At 50.7% G+C, this 23,402-nt stretch overlaps 1 protein-coding gene across 1 annotated transcript in view; it reads right to left on the reverse strand.

The window, feature by feature from the left end:
• The window catches only part of PRKCA (protein kinase C alpha), a 148,385-nt gene that overhangs the window by 44,187 nt on the left and 80,796 nt on the right, over window positions 1-23,402 (reverse strand). The window contains exons 4-5 of the mRNA XM_069749181.1: window positions 11,131-11,242; window positions 4,524-4,652 (exon numbers count right to left, since the gene is read on the reverse strand). Coding sequence (XP_069605282.1) covers window positions 4,524-4,652; window positions 11,131-11,242 — 241 coding nt within the window. The remainder of the gene's footprint in view (window positions 1-4,523; window positions 4,653-11,130; window positions 11,243-23,402) is intronic.

The following is a 23,402-nucleotide window of genomic DNA, read 5'->3' on the forward strand; positions in this document are numbered from 1 at the left end:
CAGTGACATCGAGGCACACATGGTGCGGGGTGACATCAGTGACTGGGGGGCACACACGGGTACAGGGTGACATCAGTGACTGGGGGCACACACGGGTACAGGGTGACATCAGTGACTGGGGGCACACATGGTGCGGGGTAATATCAGTAACTGGGGGGCACACACGGTGCGGGTGACATCAGTGACTGGGGGGCACACACGGTGCAAGGTGACAACAGTGACTGGGGGCACACACGGTGCGGGGTGACATCAGTGACTGGGGGCACACACAGGTTCGGGGTGACATCAGTGACTGGGGGGCACACACGGTGCAGGGTGACATCAGTGACTGGGGGGCACACACGGTGCGGGGTGACATCAATGACTGGGGGGCACACACGGTGCGGGGTGACATCAGTGACTGGGGGCACACGCGGTGCGGGGTGACATCAGTGACTGGGGGGCACACACGGCTACGGGGTGACATCAGTGACTGGGGGGCACACGTGGGAGACATCAGTGACTGGGGGGCACACACAGGTTCGGGGTGACATCAGTGACTGGGGGGCACACAAGGGTACAGGGTGACATCAGTGACTGGGGGGCACACACGTTGCGGGGTGACATCAGTGACTGGGGGGCACACGTTGCAGGGTGACATCAGTGACATCGAGGCACACATGGTGCGGGGTGACATCAGTGACTGGGGGGCACACACGGGTACAGGGTGACATCAGTGACTGGGGGCACACACGGGTACAGGGTGACATCAGTGACTGGGGGCACACATGGTGCGGGGTAATATCAGTAACTGGGGGGCACACACGGTGCGGGTGACATCAGTGACTGGGGGGCACACACGGTGCAAGGTGACAACAGTGACTGGGGGCACACACGGTGCGGGGTGACATCAGTGACTGGGGGCACACACAGGTTCGGGGTGACATCAGTGACTGGGGGGCACACACGGTGCAGGGTGACATCAGTGACTGGGGGGCACACACGGTGCGGGGTGACATCAGTGATCGGGGGGCACACGGTGCAGGGTGACATCAGTGACTGGGGGCACACACAGTGCGGGGTGACATCAGTGACTGGGGGGCACACACAGTGCGGGGTGACATCAGTGACTGGGGGGCACACACGGTGCGGGGTGACATCAGTGACTGGGGGCACACACAGTGCGGGGTGACATCAGTGACCGGGGGGCACACACGGTGCGGGGTGACATCAGTGACTGGGGGGCAAACACGGTGCGGGGTGACATCAGTGACTGGGGGGCACACACGGTGCGGGGTGACATCAGTGATCGGGGGCACACGGTGCGGGGTGACATCAGTGATCGGGGGGCACACACGGTGCGGGGTGACATCAGTGATCGGGGGGCACACACGGAGCGGGGTGACATCAGTGATCGGGGGGCACACACGGTGCGGGGTGACATCAGTGACCGGCTTTTCTAAACTTTGTTATACTCTTGTCACCTCTGGAGCTGCACTGCATTTCTCCTGCAGTCTGTAAGCAGACAAGTGATTGCAGCTCTGGATGTGACTGGAGATCAGGGGTCACTAATGTCTCAGGAGGAACGGAGGTGAAGCTGCCGGTGTCGGCGCTGACATCACTGGGTGGCGCTGCGTTCTGCCTTTAGTAAATAAGTCTTATTGATTGGGCGTCCTGTAGGTTATTACCCCCACCCTACTGCAGATTATCTCAGTACACAGAGGAACGCCCTGCGGGGCTTACATCTACCTCCTGTGATGTGACACAAAACACAGAGATAAGAGCCACCCGGGTACGGGACACACCACAAGTCCCAGCAGATGTTGACTATAATTACAGAACAGCTCCCCTAGAGGACGAAGGGCGACACTGCCCTGAGGGAATATAGAAGAGACAGATAACAGCTTTATAGGAGAGCTCCCCTAGAGGACGAAGGGCGACACTGCACCGAGAGAATATAGAAGAGACAGATAACAGCTTTATAGGAGAGCTCCCCTAGAGGACGAAGGGCGACACTGCCCTGAGGGAATATAGAAGAGACAGATAACAGCTTTATAGGAGAGCTCCCCTAGAGGACGAAGAGCGACACTGCACCGAGGGAATATAGAAGAGACAGATGACAGCTTTATAGGAGAGCTCCCCTAGAGGACGAAGAGCGACACTGCACCGAGGGAATATAGAAGAGAAAGATAACAGCTTTATAGGAGAGCTCCCCTAGAGGACGAAGGGCGACACTGCACCGAGGGAATATAGAAGAGACAGATGACAGCTTTATAGGAGAGCTCCCCTAGAGGACGAAGAGCGACACTGCACCGAGGGAATATAGAAGAGATAGATAACAGCTTTATAGGAGAGCTCCCCTAGAGGACGAAGGGCGACACTGCCCTGAGGGAATATAGAAGAGACAGATAACAGCTTTATAGGAGAGCTCCCCTAGAGGACGAAGGGCGACACTGCACCGAGGGAATATAGAAGAGACAGATAACAGCTTTATAGGAGAGCTCCCCTAGAGGACGAAGGGCGACACTGCACCGAGGGAATATAGAAGAGACAGATGACAGCTTTATAGGAGAGCTCCCCTAGAGGACGAAGAGCGACACTGCACCGAGGGAATATAGAAGAGACAGATAACAGCTTTATAGGAGAGCTCCCCTAGAGGACGAAGAGCGACACTGCACCGAGGGAATATAGAAGAGACAGATAACAGCTTTATAGGAGAGCTCCCCTAGAGGACGAAGAGCGACACTGCACCGAGGGAATATAGAAGAGACAGATAACAGCTTTATAGGAGAGCTCCCCTAGAGCAGGGGTCCCCAACTCCAGTCCTCAAGGCCCACCAACAGGTCATGTTTTCAGGATTTCCTTTGCATTGCACAGGTGATGCAATTATTACCTGGGCAAGACTAAGGAAATCCTGAAAACATGACATGTTGGTGGGCCTTGAGGACTGGAGTTGGGGACCCCTGCCCTAGAGGACGAAGAGCGACACTGCACCGAGGGAATATAGAAGAGACAGATAACAGCTTTATAGGAGAGCTCCCCTAGAGGACGAAGGGTGACACTGCCCCGAGGGAATATAGAAGAGACAGATAACAGCTTTATAGGAGAGCTCCCCTAGAGGACGAAGGGCGACATTGCACCGAGGGAATATAGAAGAGACAGATAACAGCTTTATAGGAGAGCTCCCCTAGAGGACGAAGAGCGACACTGCACCGAGGGAATATAGAAGAGACAGATAACAGCTTTATAGGAGAGCTCCCCTAGAGGACGAAAGGTGACACTGCACCGAGGGAATATAGAAGAGACAGATAACAGCTTTATAGGAGAGCTCCCCTAGAGGACGAAGGGTGACACTGCCCCGAGGGAATATAGAAGAGACAGATAACAGCTTTATAGGAGAGCTCCCCTAGAGGACGAAGAGCGACACTGCACCGAGGGAATATAGAAGAGACAGATAACAGCTTTATAGGAGAGCTCCCCTAGAGGACGAAAGGTGACACTGCACCGAGGGAATATAGAAGAGACAGATAACAGCTTTATAGGAGAGCTCCCCTAGAGGACGAAGGGTGACACTGCCCCGAGGGAATATAGAAGAGACAGATAACAGCTTTATAGGAGAGCTCCCCTAGAGGACGAAGGGCGACATTGCACCGATGGAATATAGAAGAGACAGATAACAGCTTTATAGGAGAGCTCCCCTAGAGGACGAAGGGTGACACTGCCCCGAGGGAATATAGAAGAGACAGATAACAGCTTTATAGGAGAGCTCCCCTAGAGGACGAAGAGCGACACTGCACCGAGGGAATATAGAAGAGACAGATAACAGCTTTATAGGAGAGCTCCCCTAGAGGACGAAGAGCGACACTGCACCGAGGGAATATAGAAGAGACAGATAACAGCTTTATAGGAGAGCTCCCCTAGAGGACGAAAGGTGACACTGCACCGAGGGAATATAGAAGAGACAGATAACAGCTTTATAGGAGAGCTCCCCTAGAGGACGAAGGGTGACACTGCCCCGAGGGAATATAGAAGAGACAGATAACAGCTTTATAGGAGAGCTCCCCTAGAGGACGAAGGGCGACATTGCACCGATGGAATATAGAAGAGACAGATAACAGCTTTATAGGAGAGCTCCCCTAGAGGACGAAGGGTGACACTGCCCCGAGGGAATATAGAAGAGACAGATAACAGCTTTATAGGAGAGCTCCCCTAGAGGACGAAGAGCGACACTGCACCGAGGGAATATAGAAGAGACAGATAACAGCTTTATAGGAGAGCTCCCCTAGAGGACAGTGCAGGAATCAACCACAAAGCCCAAAAGTCAACTTCACTAATATGAGAGGAGACCATGACGCCAAACCACTGGCAAACTCCACTGTCCTCCTCCCCCCAACCCCTGCTGTCCTACCTTCAGACTCCGCTGACCTCCACCCTCCAGACATCAAGCCATAACTACCAGCAGACATCTGCAGCCGAGGGGACCTGTAGTGCAGCGGCTGATAACAGGGAATAATAGATTACATGATAGGCCAGCAGTAGTTTACCTATGACATTCAGCTTTTCATCGACCACCTCGGCCTTCAGCAGGATCCTCCCCCTTTTTTCGGTATGGTCCATTCCACACAGACTGGGCACATTGATGACGCAGACTTTATGTACATTCATGTCACACGCTGCAGAGAGCAAGAGACCCCAAATCAGTAACACCCCAGCACCAGTCTGTGGCATCTCTGTATACAGAGAGCTCCCCCTAGTGGTGGCTGCAGACAGGATCTTATCATGTATCTCTGTATACAGGGAGCTCCATCTAGTGGTGGCTGCAGACATGATCTTATCATGTATCTCTGTATACAGGGAGCTCCATCTAGTGGTGGCTGCAGACAGGATCTTATCATGTATCTCTGTATACAGGGAGCTCCATCTAGTGGTGGCTGCAGACATGATCTTATCATGTATCTCTGTATACAGGGAGCTCCATCAAGTGGTGACTGCAGGCAGGATCTTATCATGTATCTCTGCATAGAGGGAGCTCCATCTAGTGATGGCTGCAGACATGATCTTATCATGTATCTCTGTATACAGGGAGCTCCCCCTAGTGGTGGCTGCAGACAGGATCTTATCATGTATCTCTGTATACAGGGAGCTCCATCTAGTGGTGGCTGCAGACATGATCTTATCATGTATCTGTGTATACAGGGAGCTCCCCCTAGTGGTGGCTGCAGACAGGATCTTATCATGTATCTCTGTATACAGGGAGCTCCATCAAGTGGTGACTGCAGGCAGGATCTTATCATGTATCTCTGCATAGAGGGAGCTCCATCTAGTGGTGACTGCAGACAGAATCTTATCATGTATCTCTGTATACAGGGAGCTCCATCTAGTGGTGGCTGCAGACAGGATCTTATCATGTATCTCTGTATACAGGGAGCTCCATCTAGTGGTGGCTGCAGACAGGATCTTATCATGTATCTCTGTATACAGGGAGCTCCATCTAGTGGTGGCTGCAGACAGGATCTTATCATCTATCTCTGTATACAGGGAGCGCCATCTAGTGGTGGCTGCAGACAGGATCTTATCATGTATCTGTATACAGGGAGCTCTCCCTAGTGGTGGCTGCAGACAGGATCTTATGTATCTGTATACAGGGAGTTCCCCCTAGTGGTGACTACAGACAGGATATTATCATGTATCTCTGTATACAGGGAGCTCCCCCTAGTGGTGGCTGCAGACAGGATCTTATCATGTATCTCTGTATACAGGGAGCTCCCCCTAGTGATGGCTGCAGACAGGATCTTATCATGTATCTCTGTATACAGGGAGCTCCCCCTAGTGGTGGCTGCAGACAGGATCTTATCATGTATCTCTGTATACAGGGAGCTCCCTCTAGTGGTGACTGCAGACAGGATCTTATCATGTATCTCTGTATACAGGGAGCTCCCCCTAGTGGTGACTGCAGACAGGATATTATCATGTATCTCTGTATACAGGGAGCTCCTCCTAGTGGTGGCTGCAGACAGGATCTTATCATGTATCTCTGTATACAGGGAGCTCCCCCTAGAGGTGACTACAGACAGGATCTTATCATGTATCTCTGTATATAGGGAGCTCTCCCTAGTGGTGACTGCAGACAGGATCTTATGTATCTCTGTATATAGGGAGCTCCCCCTAGTGGTGACTACAGACAGGATCTTATCATGTATCTCTGTATACAGGGAGCTCCCCCTAGTGGTGACTACAGACAGGATCTTATCAGGTATCTCTGTATACAGGGAGCTCCCCCTAGTGGTGGCTGCAGACAGGATCTTATCATGTATCTCTGTATACAGGGAGCTCCCCCTAGTGATGGCTGCAGACAGGATCTTATCATGTATCTCTGTATACAGGGAGCTCCCCCTAGTGGTGGCTGCAGACAGGATCTTATCATGTATCTCTGTATACAGGGAGCTCCCTCTAGTGGTGACTGCAGACAGGATCTTATCATGTATCTCTGTATACAGGGAGCTCCCCCTAGTGGTGACTGCAGACAGGATATTATCATGTATCTCTGTATACAGGGAGCTCCTCCTAGTGGTGGCTGCAGACAGGATCTTATCATGTATCTCTGTATACAGGGAGCTCCCCCTAGAGGTGACTACAGACAGGATCTTATCATGTATCTCTGTATATAGGGAGCTCTCCCTAGTGGTGACTGCAGACAGGATCTTATGTATCTCTGTATATAGGGAGCTCCCCCTAGTGGTGACTACAGACAGGATCTTATCATGTATCTCTGTATACAGGGAGCTCCCCCTAGTGGTGACTACAGACAGGATCTTATCAGGTATCTCTGTATACAGGGAGCTCCCCCTAGTGGTGGCTGCAGACAGGATCTTATCATGTATCTCTGTATACAGGGAGCTCCCCCTAGTGGTGACTACAGACAGGATCTTATCATGTATCTCTGTATACAGGGAGCTCCCCCTAGTGGTGGCTGCAGACAGGATCTTATCATGTATCTCTGTATACAGGGAGCTCCCTCTAGTGGTGACTACAGACAGGATCTTATTATGTATCTCTGTATACAGGGAGCTTCCCCTAGTGGTGACTACAGACAGGATCTTATCATGTATCTCTGTATACAGGGAGCTCCCCCTAGTGGTGGCTGCAGACAGGATCTTATCATGTATCTCTGTATACAGGGAGCTCCCCCTAGTGGTGACTACAGACAGGATCTTATCATGTATCTCTGTATACAGGGAGCTCCCCCTAGTGGTGACTACAGACAGGATCTTATCATGTATCTCTGTATACAGGGAGCTCCCCCTAGTGGTGGCTGCAGACAGGATCTTATCATGTATCTCTGTAGTCACCACTAGGGGGAGCTCCCTCTATACAGAGATACATGATAAGATCCTGTCTGCAGCCACCACTAGGGGGAGCTCCCTGTATACAGAGATACATGATAAGATCCTGTCTGTAGTCACCACTAGGGGGAGCTCCCTGTATACAGAGATACATGATAAGATCCTGTCTGTAGTCACCACTAGGGGGAGCTCCCTGTATACAGACAGGATCTTATCATGTATCTCTGTATACAGGGAGCTCCCCCTAGTGGTGGCTGCAGACAGGATCTTATGTATCTCTGTATACAGGGAGCTCCTCCTAGTGGTGACTGCAGACAGGATCTTATCATGTATCTCTGTATACAGGGAGCTCCCCCTAGTGGTGACTACAGACAGGATCTTATCATGTATCTCTGTATACAGGGAGCTCCCCCTAGTGGTGACTACAGACAGGATCTTATCATGTATCTCTGTATACAGGGAGCTCCCCCTAGTGGTGGCTGCAGACAGGATCTTATCATGTATCTCTGTATACAGGGAGCTCCCCCTAGTGGTGGCTGCAGACAGGATCTTATCCTTTATCTCTGTATACAGGGAGCTCCCCCTAGTGGTGGCTGCAGACAGGATCTTATCCTGTATCTGTGTATACAGGGAGCTCCCCCTAGTGGTGGCTGCAGACAGGATCTTATCCTGTATCTGTGTATACAGGGAGCTCCCCCTAGTGGTGGCTGCAGACAGGATCTTATCCTGTATCTCTGTATACAGGGAGCTCCCCCTAGTGGTGACTACAGACAGGATCTTATCATGTGTCTCTGTATATAGGGAGTTCCTCCTAGTGGTGACTACAGACAGGATCTTATCATGTGTCTCTGTATATAGGGAGTTCCTCTTAGTGGTGACTACAGACAGGATCTTATCATGTGTCTCTGTATATAGGGAGTTCCTCCTAGTGGTGGCTGCAGACAGGATCTTATCATGTACCTCTGTATACAGGGAGCTCCTCCTAGTGGTGACTGCAGACAGGATCTTATCATGTATCTGTGTATACAGGGAGCTCCCCCTAGTGGTGACTACAGACAGGATCTTATCCTGTATCTGTGTATACAGGGAGCTCCCCCTAGTGGTGGCTGCAGACAGGATCGTATCCTGTATCTCTGTATACAGGGAGCTCCCCCTAGTGGTGACTAGAGACAGGATCTTATCATGTGTCTCTGTATATAGGGAGTTCCTCCTAGTGGTGGCTGCAGACGGGATCTTATCATGTATCTCTGTATACAGGGAGCTCCCCCTAGTGGTGGCTGCAGACAGATATTATCATGTATCTCTGTATACAGGGAGCTCCCCCTAGTGGTGACTACAGACAGGATCTTATCATGTGTCTCTGTATATAGGGAGTTCCTCCTAGTGGTGGCTGCAGACAGGATCTTATCATGTATCTCTGTATACAGGGAGCTCCTCCTAGTGGTGACTGCAGACAGGAACTTATCATGTATCTGTGTATACAGGGAGCTCCCCCTAGTGGTGACTACAGACAGGATCTTATCCTGTATCTCTGTATACAGGAAGCTCCCCCTAGTGGTGGCTGCAGACAGATATTATCATGTATCTCTGTATACAGGGAGCTCCCCCTAGTGGTGGCTGCAGACAGGATCTTATCCTGTATCTGTGTATACAGGGAGCTCCCCCTAGTGGTGGCTGCAGACAGGATCTTATCCTGTATCTCTGTATACAGGGAGCTCCCCCTAGTGGTGACTACAGACAGGATCTTATCATGTGTCTCTGTATATAGGGAGTTCCTCCTAGTGGTGGCTGCAGACAGGATCTTATCATGTATCTCTGTATACAGGGAGCTCCTCCTAGTGGTGACTGCAGACAGGAACTTATCATGTATCTGTGTATACAGGGAGCTCCCCCTAGTGGTGACTACAGACAGGATCTTATCCTGTATCTCTGTATACAGGGAGCTCCCCCTAGTGGTGGCTGCAGACAGATATTATCATGTATCTCTGTATACAGGGAGCTCCCCCTAGTGGTGGCTGCAGACAGGATCTTATCCTGTATCTGTGTATACAGGGAGCTCCCCCTAGTGGTGGCTGCAGACAGGATCTTATCCTGTATCTCTGTATACAGGGAGCTCCCCCTAGTGGTGACTACAGACAGGATCTTATCATGTGTCTCTGTATATAGGGAGTTCCTCCTAGTGGTGGCTGCAGACGGGATCTTATCATGTATCTCTGTATACAGGGAGCTCCCCCTAGTGGTGGCTGCAGACAGGATCTTATCATATATCTCTGTATACAGGGAGCTCCCCCTAGTGGTGGCTGCAGACAGGATCTTATCATATATCTCTGTATACAGGGAGCTCCCCCTAGTGGTGGCTGCAGACAGATATTATCATGTATCTCTGTATACAGGGAGCTCCCCCTAGTGGTGACTGCAGACAGGATATTATCATGTATCTCTGTATACAGGGAGCTCCCCTAGTGGTGGCTGCAGACAGATATTATCATGTATCTCTGTATACAGGGAGCTCCCCCTAGTGGTGGCTGCAGACAGAATCTTATCATGTATCTCTGTATACAGGGAGCTCCCCCTAGTGGTGGTTGCAGACGGGATCTTATCATGTATCTCTGTATACAGGGAGCTCCCCCTAGTGGTGGCTGCAGACAGGATCTTATCATGTATCTCTGTATACAGGGAGCTCCCCCTAGTAGTGACTGCAGACAGGATCTTATCATGTATCTCTGTATATAGGGAGCTCCTCCTAGTGGTGACTGCAGATAGGATCTTATGTATCTCTGTATACAGGGAGCTCCCCCTAGTGGTGACTGCAGACAGGACCTTATCATGTATCTCAGTATACAGGGAGCTCCCCCTAGTGGTGACTGCAGACAGGACCTTATCATGTATCTCTGTATACAGGGAGCTCCCCCTAGTGGTGGCTGCAGACAGGATCTTATCATGTATCTCTGTATACAGGGAGCTCCTCCTAGTGGTGACTGCAGATAGGATCTTATGTATCTCTGTATACAGGGAGCTCCCCCTAGTGGTGACTGCAGACAGGACCTTATCATGTATCTCTGTATACAGGGAGCTCCCCCTAGTGGAGGCTGCAGACAGATATTATCATGTATCTCTGTATACAGGGAGCTCCCCCTAGTGGTGGCTGCAGACAGATATTATCATGTATCTCTGTATACAGGGAGCTCCCCCTAGTGGTGACTGCAGACAGGATATTATCATGTATCTCTGTATACAGGGAGCTCCCCTAGTGGTGGCTGCAGACAGATATTATCATGTATCTCTGTATACAGGGAGCTCCCCCTAGTGGTGGCTGCAGACAGAATCTTATCATGTATCTCTGTATACAGGGAGCTCCCCCTAGTGGTGGCTGCAGACAGGATCTTATCATGTATCTCTGTATACAGGGAGCTCCCCTAGTGGTGGCTGCAGGCAGATATTATCATGTATCTCTGTATACAGGGAGCTCCCCCTAGTGGTGACTGCAGACGGGACCTTATCATGTATCTCAGTATACAGGGAGCTCCCCCTAGTGGTGACTGCAGACAGGATCTTATCATGTATCTCTGTATACAGGGAGCTCCCCCTAGTGGTGACTACAGACAGGATCTTATCATGTATCTATGTATACAGGGAGCTCCCCCTAGTGGTGGACACATGTTTAGCGCTGGCGCATACTGCTCTAGCTGGTGTCTATAAGAAGAAGTATTGCTGGGGGGTTTGTTTCAATGTGTCAATCTGGAGTCTAGGCTTTACGAGTAATTCTGAGCTCCCCCTGTGGGCAGCACGCCGTACAACATGTACTTACTCTCACACTTCATGCCCTGGTGGATCAGCCCGTACAGCAGCGAGCCGCAGTGGTCGCAGAACGTCGGGCTCCCATACGTGTGGATCTTGAACTTGTGCTTACTCCGGGGGTCCTGCAGACACAACATCAAAGTGACATCAGTCAGGGCATGGAGCGCCGCACACACTGCACACTATACAGGAGAGACAGTCAGCAAGACGGAAACTGCAAAAATCAGCGCCGCACATCAGATCCCACGGTCACAAGCAGATACGTGGCTCAGCAGTATAACACAGCAGAGGATTAGATACACGGCTCAGCAGACAGTATCACACAGGATAGGATTAGATACACGGCTCAGCAGTCAGTATCACACAGGATAGGATTAGATACACGGCTCAGCAGACAGTATCACACAGGATAGGATTAGATACACGGCTCAGCAGACAGTATCACACAGGATAGGATTAGATACACGGCTCAGCAGACGGTATCACACAGGATAGGATTAGATACACGGCTCAGCAGACAGTATCACACAGGATAGGATTAGATACACGGCTCAGCAGTCAGTATCACACAGGAGAGGATTAGATACACGGCTCAGCAGACAGTATCACACAGGATAGGATTAGATACACGGCTCAGCAGTCAGTATCACACAGGACAGGATTAGATACACGGCTCAGCAGTCAGTATCACACAGGAGAGGATTAGATACACAGCTCAGCAGACAGTATCACACAGGATAGGATTAGATACACGGCTCAGCAGACAGTATCACACAGGATAGGATTAGATACACGGCTCAGCAGTCAGTATCACACAGGAGAGGATTAGATACACGGCTCAGCAGTCAGTATCACACAGGATAGGATTAGATACACGGCTCAGCAGACAGTATCACACAGGATAGGATTAGATACACGGCTCAGCAGTCAGTATCACACAGGAGAGGATTAGATACACGGCTCAGCAGACAGTATCACACAGGATAGGATTAGATACACGGCTCAGCAGTCAGTATCACACAGGAGAGGATTAGATACACAGCTCAGCAGTCAGTATCACACAGGAGAGGATTAGATACATGGCTCAGCAGTCAGTATCACACAGGACAGGATTAGATACACGGCTCAACAGACAGTATCACACAGGATAGGATTAGATACACGGCTCAGCAGTCAGTATCACACAGGAGAGGATTAGATACACGGCTCAGCAGTCAGTATCACACAGGATAGGATTAGATACACGGCTCAGCAGACACTATCACACAGGAGAGGATTAGATACACGGCTCAGCAGTTAAGTACCACACAGGATAGGATTAGATACACGGCTCAGCAGTCAGTATCACACAGGAGAGGATTAGATACACGGCTCAGCAGTTAAGTACCACACAGGATAGGATTAGATACACGGCTCAGCAGTCAGTATCACACAGGACAGGATTAGATACACGGCTCAGCAGTTAAGTACCACACAGGATAGGATTAGATACACGGCTCAGCAGTCAGTATCACACAGGAGAGGATTAGATACACGGCTCAGCAGTATAACAGGATAGGATTAGATACACAGCTCAGCAGTCAGTATCACACAGGAGAGGATTAGATACACGGCTCAGCAGTATAACAGGATAGGATTAGATACACAGCTCAGCAGTCAGTATCACACACGACAGGATTAGATACATGGATCAGCAGTCAGTATCACACAGGAGAGGATTAGATACACGGCTCAGCAGACAGTATCACACAGGAGAGGATTAGATACACGGCTCAGCAGTTAAGTACCACACAGGATAGGATTAGATACACGGCTCAGCAGTCAGTATCACACAGGAGAGGATTGGATACACGGCTCAGCAGTATAACAGGATAGGATTAGATACACAGCTCAGCAGTCAGTATCACACAGGAGAGGATTAGATACACGGCTCAGCAGTGTAACAGGATAGGATTAGATACACAGCTCAGCAGTCAGTATCACACACGACAGGATTAGATACATGGATCAGCAGTCAGTATCACACAGGAGAGGATTAGATACACGGCTCAGCAGACAGTATCACACAGTATAGGATTAGATACACAGCTCAGCAGTCAGTATCACACAGGAGAGGATTAGATACACGGCTCAGCAGTATAACACAGGATAGGATTAGATACACAGCTCAGCAGTCAGTATCACACAGGAGAGGATTAGATACACGGCTCAGCAGTCAGTATCACACAGGAGAGGATTAGATACACGGCTCAGCAGTCAGTATCACACAGGATAGGATTAGATACACGGCTCAGCAGTCAGTATCACACAGGATAGGATTAGATACACGGCTCGGCAGTCATTATCACACAGGAGAGGATTAGATACACGGCTCAGCAGTCATTATCACACAGGACAGGATTAGATACACGGCTCAGCAGTCAGTATCACACAGGAGAGGATTAGATACACGGCTCAGCAGTCAGTATCACACAGGAGAGGATTAGATACACGGCTCAGCACAGTATCACACAGGATAGGATTAGATACACGGCTCAGCAGTCACTATCACACAGGAGAGGATTAGATACACGGCTCAGCAGTCAGTATTACATAGGATTAGATACACGGCTCAGCAGTATCACACAGGAGAGGATTAGATACACGGCTCAGCACAGTATCACACGTGGCTCAGCCTGCAGATGATGGGGGTGGTGGTCTCTGCTCTCCTTCACCTCATGTCTGACCCTCGTCATGGAGGCTTCCATGGGAAAAAAATATGCAAATTAGCTCTCCGCTGGTGGCATAAAACAGCGCACCTAGTGGTCAGGAGCAGCGGTACAGGACGGTTCCTCCAGTAGGTGGCGGCAGTGAGCCCTCCCTGTAATATTACAGTGCAGTGCCGCGGCCGAGCACTGGGGGTCATCAGTAGCTGTAGAGCAGGATACATACATACAGCAGCACTGGGGCGGTCATGTGACCTGGGAGCAGGACATTAGATTGTAAGCTCCTGTGTACAGCGCTGTGACGTATGACGCAGCTATAGAGAGCCTCGGAGATCACCAGCAGCAGAACTACAATGCCCAGCATGCCCTGACAATGTGTCTCACAGCTATGGGTCTTACAATGCATCAGTTTGGCGCACACAGAGCATTGCCTGACCTGATTACAGCAGAGGGCCTGTTACAATGTGTCAGTCTGGAGCTCACAGGGCATTGTCTGGGCTGATTACAGCAGAGGGTTCGTGACAATGTGTCATTCTGGAGCTCACAGAGCATTGTCTGGGCTGATTACAGCAGAGGGTTTGGTACAATGTGTCATTCTGGAGCTCACAGAGCATTGTCTGTGCCGATTACAGCAGATGATTTGTTTCAATGTGTCATTCTGGAGCTCACAGAGCATTGTCTGGGCTGATTACAGCAGAGGGTTTGTTACAGCAGAGGGTTTGTTACAATGTGTCAGTCTGGAGCTCACAGAGCATTGTCTGGGCTGATTACAGCAGAGGGTTTGTTACAGCAGAGGGTTTGTTACAATGTGTCAGTCTGGAGCACACAGAGCATTGTCTGGGCTGATTACAGCAGAGGGTTTGTTACAATGTGTCATTCTGGAGGTCACATAGCATTGTCTGGGCTGATTACAGCAGAGGGTTCGTTACAAAGTGTCAGTCTGGAGCTCACAGAGCATTGTCTGGGCTGATTACAGCAGAGGGTTTGTTACAATGTGTCAGTCTGGAGCACACAGAGCATTTCCTGGGCTGATTACAGCAGAGGGTTTGTTACAATGTGTCAGTCTGGAGCACACAGAGCATTTCCTGGGCTGATTACAGCAGAGGGTTTGTTACAATGTGTCAGTCTGGAGCTCACAGAGCATTGTCTGGGCTGATTACAGCAGATGGTTTGTTACAATGTGTCATTCTGGAGCTGATACCGATTACAGTGTGGGTAATGGAACACAATGGGGGTTGCAGAGCCCCCTGATGCTGATGCTGTGCCACCCGTGTGCTGCTTCTCTCCCAGCGGGGGATCAGTAGAGGCCACATCCAGGACAGAACCCGCAGGATCTGTATAATACAGTATCACATCACAATCTATGGAGCGCTGTGCTGCCAGGGGACAGACGGCACAGAATCCAGAGCTGCTCATTACACTGCTGGGATTACATGGCAACCATCAGTAAGGAGGAGGAGAGCGTCAGTAAGGAGGAGAGCGTCAGTAAGGAGGAGGAGAGCGTCAGTAAGGAGGAGGAGAGCATCAGTAAGGAGGAGGAGAGCATCAGTAAGGAGGAGGAGAGCATCAGTAAGGAGGAGAGCATCAGAAAGAAGGAGGAAAGGGTCAGTAAGGAGGAAAGGGTCAGTAAGGAGGAGAGCATCACTAAGGAGGAAGAGAGCGTCAGTAAGGAGGAGGAGAGAGCCAGTAAGGAGGAGGAAAGCATCAGTAAGGAGGAGAAGAGCATCAGTAAGAAGGAGGAAAGCATCAGTAAGGAGGAGGAGGAGGAGGAGGAGAGCATCAGTAAGGAGGAGGAAAGCATCAGTAAGGAGGACGAAAGCATCAGTAAGGAGGAAGGAATCAGTAGGGAGGACGAGAGGATCAGTAAGGAGGAGGAAAGCATCAGTAAGGAGGAGGAGAATGTCAGTAAGGAGGAGGAGAGTGTCAGTAAGGGGGAGGAAAGCATCAGTAAAGTGGAGGAGAGCATCACTAAGGAGGAGGGTATCGGTAAGGAGGAGGAGAGCATCACTAAGGAGGAGGAGGGAGCCAGTAAGGAGGAGGAAAGCATCAGTAAGGAGGAGGAAAAAATCAGTAAGGAGGAGGAAAGCATCAGGAAGGAGGAAGGAATCAGTAAGAAGGACGAGAGGATCAGTAAGGAGGAGGAAAGCATCAGTAAGGAGGAGGAGAGTGTCAGTAAGGAAGAGGAGAGTTTCAGTAAGGAGGAGGAGAGCATCAGTAAGGAGGAGGAGAGCATCAGTAAGGAGGAGGAGGGCGTCAGTAAGGAGGAGGAGGGCGTCACTAAGGAGGAGGAGAGAGCCAGTAAGGAGGAGGAAAGCATCAGTAAAGAGGAGGAAAGCATCAGTAAGGAAGAGGAGAGTTTCAGTAAGGAGGAGGAGAGCATCAGTAAGGAGGAGGAGAGCATCAGTAAGGAGGAGGAGGGCGTCAGTAAGGAGGAGGAGGGCGTCAGTAAGGAGGAGGAGGGCGTCAGTAAGGAGAGCGTCAGTAAGGAGGAAAGCATCAGTGAGGAGGAAAGCATCAGTGAGGAGGAAAGCATCAGTAAGGAGGAGAAGAGCATCAGTAAAGAGAAGGAAAGCATCAGCAAGGAAGAGGAGAGATTCAGCAATGAGGAGAAGAGACTCAGTAAGGAGGAGGAGAGACAATAAAGAGACTCAGGAGGGAAGAAGAGAGCATCAGAAACGAGGAGAGCATCAGTAAGGAGGTGAGCATTAGATAGGAGGAGGAAACCATCAGAAATGAGGAGGAGAGCATCAGTAAAGAGGAGAACATCAGTAAGGAGGAAGAGAGCATCAGAAAGGAGGAGGAGAGCATCAGAAAGGAGAAGAGCATCAGAAAGGAGAAGAGAATCAGTGAGGAGGAAATACTGAGTAAGGAGGAGGAGAGCATCAGAAAGGAGAAGAGTATCAGTAAGGAGGAGGAGATTATCAGTAAAGAGGAGGAAAGCATCAGTAAGGAGGAGAAGAGTATCAGTAAGGAGGAGGTGAGTATTGGTAAGGAGGAGGAAAGCATCAGTAAGGAGGAGGAGAGCATCAGTAAGCAGGAGGAAAGCATCAGTAAGGAGGAGAAGAGTATCAGTAAGGAGGAGGTGAGTATTGGTAAGGAGGAGGAAAGCATCAGTAAGGAGGAGAGTATCAGTAAGGAGGAGGAAAGCATCAGTAAGGAAGAGGAGAGCATCAATGAGGAGGAGGAGAGTATCGGTAAGGGTAAGTTCACGCTGGGCATTTTTGCTGTTTTTGTATGCTAATTTTCAGCTGCTTTTTCCATTACCAGCACAGCCTGTGAGATTTCAGCAGTCTCCTGCACACACATTGGTTTTGTGTGTGATCAGGATTTTGCTGCGTTTTTTTTACATAGAGCATGTCACTTCTTTCAGCGTTTTTGCTGCGTTTTTTCACCCATTGACTTGAATGGGTATTGAAAAAAACGCAGCAAAAACGCAGGTATCATTATTTGCTGCATTTTAGCTGCTGAAAATCCAAGGACATTAGCCTGGACAAAGAGAAAAAACGCACCAAATACGCACCAAAAACGCACCTAAACCTGTGTTTTTGAAGCAGCTTCTTTGCTGCCAAGAAGATCAGGTTTTGCTGCATAAAAAAAGCAACAAAAAACGCCCTGTGTTAAAGAGGAGTGGTCGGCCAGAAAACGATAACCGTCAGAACAGTGCTCTGCATCCTCGGCACAGTCACATGACCCGTCCCAAACCCATCAGTAGCATCTAAAGGATTAGAAGGGGAAAGTAGGGAATCAAAAGAGCGGAGTAGTACACAGCTCAGACCTGCAGGTGGCAGCAGAGCACAGGATTATGTACAGTGATTATACTTATAAATGTCCTCAGCATCATACATGAGAGGAGGCGACCGCAGCTCTGGGGGTGACTGGAGGATAAGACACCATGTAACAGCAGAATAGTGAGTGCAGCTCTGGGGGTGACTGGAGTATAAGACACGATGTAACAGCAGAATAGTGAGTGCAGCTCTGGAGGTGACTGGAGGATAAGACATGCTGTAACAGCAGAATAGTGAGTGCAGCTCTGAGGGTGACTGGGGGATTAGACACGATGTAACAACAGAATAGTGAGTGCAGCTCTGGATGTGACTGGAGGATAAGACATGCTGTAACAGCAGAATAGTGAGTGCAGTTCTGAGGGTGACTGGGGGATAAGGCACAATGTAACAGCAGAATAGTGAGTGCAGCTCTGGAGGTGACTGGAGGATAAGACATGCTGTAACAGCAGAATAGTGAGTACAGCTCTGGAGGTATATGCACAGACAGATGTATGGCGGACTGTCGTCATGCCCGGGTTAATAGTTGGGCTGCAGCGTTGTGTGTCAGAATCCACTAAGAACTACGGACGACATAACCACACCGTCCCCCGGGGTTACCCTGCCTGTACGCTGCAGACCCTGCTGTATACAGCCTTCAGAGATCTCACAGACGCCATCTACCAGTAATGAGGTGGTCCGCACGCTTCACAACAGGCCATAAAGTGATCTGCTCTCAGTAGGCAGCTCAGCGGTGCTGACATCATGTGGCCGGTATGAGAACTGCAGAGGCTTCATCATTGGAGATAACAGCAAAAGCTTGGAAGCTCCGTCATCAGCCATTCGTGGGCGCCGCAGAGCCGCAGCAGCGAAGTGACCTCCGTATAGCACAGAGCTGCTTACTGACCCCCGTATATCACAGAGCTGCTTACTGACCCCCGTATAGCACAGAGCTGCTTACTGACCCCCGTATATCACAGAGCTGCTTACTGACCCCCGTATATCACAGAGCTGCTTACTGACCCCCGTATATCACAGAGCTGCTTACTCACCCCCGTATATCACAGAGCTGCTTACTGACCCCCGTATAGCACAGAGCTGCTTACTGACCCCCGTATAGCACAGAGCTGCTTACTGACCCCCGTATAGCACAGAGCTGCTTACTGACCCCCGTATATCACAGAGCTGCTTACTGACCCCTGTATAGCACAGAGCTGCTTACTGACCCCCGTATATCAGAGCTGCTTACTGACCCCCGTATAGCACAGAGCTGCTTACTGACCCCCGTATATCACAGAGCTGCTTACTGACCCCCGTATAGCACAGAGCTGCTTACTGACCCCCGCATAGCACAGAGCTGCTTACTGACCCCCGTATAGCACAGAGCTGCTTACTGACCCCCGTATAGCACAGAGCTGCTTACTGACCCCCGTATAGCACAGAGCTGCTTACTGACCCCCGTATAGCACAGAGCTGCTTACTGACCCCCGTATAGCACAGAGCTGCTTACTGACCCCCGTATATCACAGAGCTGCTTACTGACCCCCGTATAGCACAGAGCTGCTTACTGACCCCCGTATAGCACAGAGCTGCTTACTGACCCCCGTATAGCACAGAGCTGCTTACTGACCCCCGTATATCACAGAGCTGCTTACTGACCCCCGTATATCAGAGCTGCTTACTGACCCCCGTATATCAGAGCTGCTTACTGACCCCCGTATATCAGAGCTGCTTACTGACCCCCATATATCACAGAGCTGCTTACTGACCCCCGTATATCACAGAGCTGCTTACTGACCCCCGTATATCACAGAGCTGCTTACTGACCCCCATATAGCACAGAGCTGCTTACTGACCCCCGTATATCAGAGCTGCTTACTGACCCCCGTATATCAGAGCTGCTTACTGACCCCCATATATCACAGAGCTGCTTACTGACCCCCGTATATCACAGAGCTGCTTACTGACCCCCGTATATCAGAGCTGCTTACTGACCCCCGTATAGCACAGAGCTGCTTACTGACCCCCGTATATCACAGAGCTGCTTACTGACCCCCGTATATCACAGAGCTGCTTACTGACCCCCGTATATCAGAGCTGCTTACTGACCCCCGTATATCAGAGCTGCTTACTGACCCCCGTATATCAGAGCTGCTTACTGACCCCCATATATCACAGAGCTGCTTACTGACCCCCGTATATCACAGAGCTGCTTACTGACCCCCGTATATCACAGAGCTGCTTACTGACCCCCGTATATCAGAGCTGCTTACTGACCCCCGTATAGCACAGAGCTGCTTACTGACCCCCGTATATCACAGAGCTGCTTACTGACCCCCGTATAGCACAGAGCTGCTTACTGACCCCCGTATATCAGAGCTGCTTACTGACCCCCGTATATCACAGAGCTGCTTACTGACCCCCGTATAGCACAGAGCTGCTTACTGACCCCCGTATAGCACAGAGCTGCTTACTGACCCCCGTATATCACAGAGCTGCTTACTGACCCCCGTATAGCACAGAGCTGCTTACTGACCCCCGTATATCAGAGCTGCTTACTGACCCCCGTATAGCACAGAGCTGCTTACTGACCCCCGTATATCACAGAGCTGCTTACTGACCCCCGTATAGCACAGAGCTGCTTACTGACCCCCGCATAGCACAGAGCTGCTTACTGACCCCCGTATAGCACAGAGCTGCTTACTGACCCCCGTATAGCACAGAGCTGCTTACTGACCCCCGTATAGCACAGAGCTGCTTACTGACCCCCGTATAGCACAGAGCTGCTTACTGACCCCCGTATAGCACAGAGCTGCTTACTGACCCCCGCATATCACAGAGCTGCTTACTGACCCCCGTATAGCACAGAGCTGCTTACTGACCCCCGTATAGCACAGAGCTGCTTACTGACCCCCGTATAGCACAGAGCTGCTTACTGACCCCCGTATATCACAGAGCTGCTTACTGACCCCCGTATATCAGAGCTGCTTACTGACCCCCGTATATCAGAGCTGCTTACTGACCCCCGTATATCAGAGCTGCTTACTGACCCCCATATATCACAGAGCTGCTTACTGACCCCCGTATATCACAGAGCTGCTTACTGACCCCCGTATATCACAGAGCTGCTTACTGACCCCCGTATAGCACAGAGCTGCTTACTGACCCCCGTATATCAGAGCTGCTTACTGACCCCCGTATATCAGAGCTGCTTACTGACCCCCATATATCACAGAGCTGCTTACTGACCCCCGTATATCACAGAGCTGCTTACTGACCCCCGTATATCAGAGCTGCTTACTGACCCCCGTATAGCACAGAGCTGCTTACTGACCCCCGTATATCACAGAGCTGCTTACTGACCCCCGTATATCACAGAGCTGCTTACTGACCCCCGTATATCAGAGCTGCTTACTGACCCCCGTATATCAGAGCTGCTTACTGACCCCCGTATATCAGAGCTGCTTACTGACCCCCATATATCACAGAGCTGCTTACTGACCCCCGTATATCACAGAGCTGCTTACTGACCCCCGTATATCACAGAGCTGCTTACTGACCCCCGTATATCAGAGCTGCTTACTGACCCCCGTATATCAGAGCTGCTTACTGACCCCCGTATATCAGAGCTGCTTACTGACCCCCATATATCACAGAGCTGCTTACTGACCCCCGTATATCACAGAGCTGCTTACTGACCCCCGTATATCACAGAGCTGCTTACTGACCCCCGTATATCAGAGCTGCTTACTGACCCCCGTATAGCACAGAGCTGCTTACTGACCCCCGTATATCACAGAGCTGCTTACTGACCCCCGTATAGCACAGAGCTGCTTACTGACCCCCGTATATCAGAGCTGCTTACTGACCCCCGTATATCACAGAGCTGCTTACTGACCCCCGTATAGCACAGAGCTGCTTACTGACCCCCGTATAGCACAGAGCTGCTTACTGACCCCCGTATATCACAGAGCTGCTTACTGACCCCCGTATAGCACAGAGCTGCTTACTGACCCCCGTATATCAGAGCTGCTTACTGACCCCCGTATAGCACAGAGCTGCTTACTGACCCCCGTATATCACAGAGCTGCTTACTGACCCCCGTATAGCACAGAGCTGCTTACTGACCCCCGCATAGCACAGAGCTGCTTACTGACCCCCGTATAGCACAGAGCTGCTTACTGACCCCCGTATAGCACAGAGCTGCTTACTGACCCCCGAATAGCACAGAGCTGCTTACTGACCCCCGTATAGCACAGAGCTGCTTACTGACCCCCGTATAGCACAGAGCTGCTTACTGACCCCCGTATATCACAGAGCTGCTTACTGACCCCCGTATAGCACAGAGCTGCTTACTGACCCCCGTATAGCACAGAGCTGCTTACTGACCCCCGTATAGCACAGAGCTGCTTACTGACCCCCGTATATCACAGAGCTGCTTACTGACCCCCGTATATCAGAGCTGCTTACTGACCCCCGTATATCAGAGCTGCTTACTGACCCCCGTATATCAGAGCTGCTTACTGACCCCCATATATCACAGAGCTGCTTACTGACCCCCGTATATCACAGAGCTGCTTACTGACCCCCGTATATCACAGAGCTGCTTACTGACCCCCGTATATCACAGAGCTGCTTACTGACCCCCGTATATCACAGAGCTGCTTACTGACCCCCGTATATCACAGAGCTGCTTACTGACCCCCGTATATCAGAGCTGCTTACTGACCCCCGTATATCAGAGCTGCTTACTGACCCCCGTATATCAGAGCTGCTTACTGACCCCCATATATCACAGAGCTGCTTACTGACCCCCGTATATCACAGAGCTGCTTACTGACCCCCGTATATCACAGAGCTGCTTACTGACCCCCGTATATCAGAGCTGCTTACTGACCCCCGTATATCAGAGCTGCTTACTGACCCCCGTATATCAGAGCTGCTTACTGACCCCCATATATCACAGAGCTGCTTACTGACCCCCGTATATCACAGAGCTGCTTACTGACCCCCGTATATCACAGAGCTGCTTACTGACCCCCGTATATCAGAGCTGCTTACTGACCCCCGTATATCAGAGCTGCTTACTGACCCCCGTATATCAGAGCTGCTTACTGACCCCCATATATCACAGAGCTGCTTACTGACCCCCGTATATCACAGAGCTGCTTACTGACCCCCGTATATCACAGAGCTGCTTACTGACCCCCGTATATCAGAGCTGCTTACTGACCCCCGTATAGCACAGAGCTGCTTACTGACCCCCGTATATCACAGAGCTGCTTACTGACCCCCGTATAGCACAGAGCTGCTTACTGACCCCCGTATATCAGAGCTGCTTACTGACCCCCGTATATCACAGAGCTGCTTACTGACCCCCGTATAGCACAGAGCTGCTTACTGACCCCCGTATAGCACAGAGCTGCTTACTGACCCCCGTATATCACAGAGCTGCTTACTGACCCCCGTATAGCACAGAGCTGCTTACTGACCCCCGTATATCAGAGCTGCTTACTGACCCCCGTATAGCACAGAGCTGCTTACTGACCCCCGTATATCACAGAGCTGCTTACTGACCCCCGTATAGCACAGAGCTGCTTACTGACCCCCGCATAGCACAGAGCTGCTTACTGACCCCCGTATAGCACAGAGCTGCTTACTGACCCCCGTATAGCACAGAGCTGCTTACTGACCCCCGTATAGCACAGAGCTGCTTACTGACCCCCGTATAGCACAGAGCTGCTTACTGACCCCCGTATAGCACAGAGCTGCTTACTGACCCCCGTATATCACAGAGCTGCTTACTGACCCCCGTA

The sequence above is a fragment of the Ranitomeya imitator genome, chromosome 2 (genome assembly GCF_032444005.1).
Source record: "Ranitomeya imitator isolate aRanImi1 chromosome 2, aRanImi1.pri, whole genome shotgun sequence".
NCBI lineage: Eukaryota > Metazoa > Chordata > Amphibia > Anura > Dendrobatidae > Ranitomeya > Ranitomeya imitator.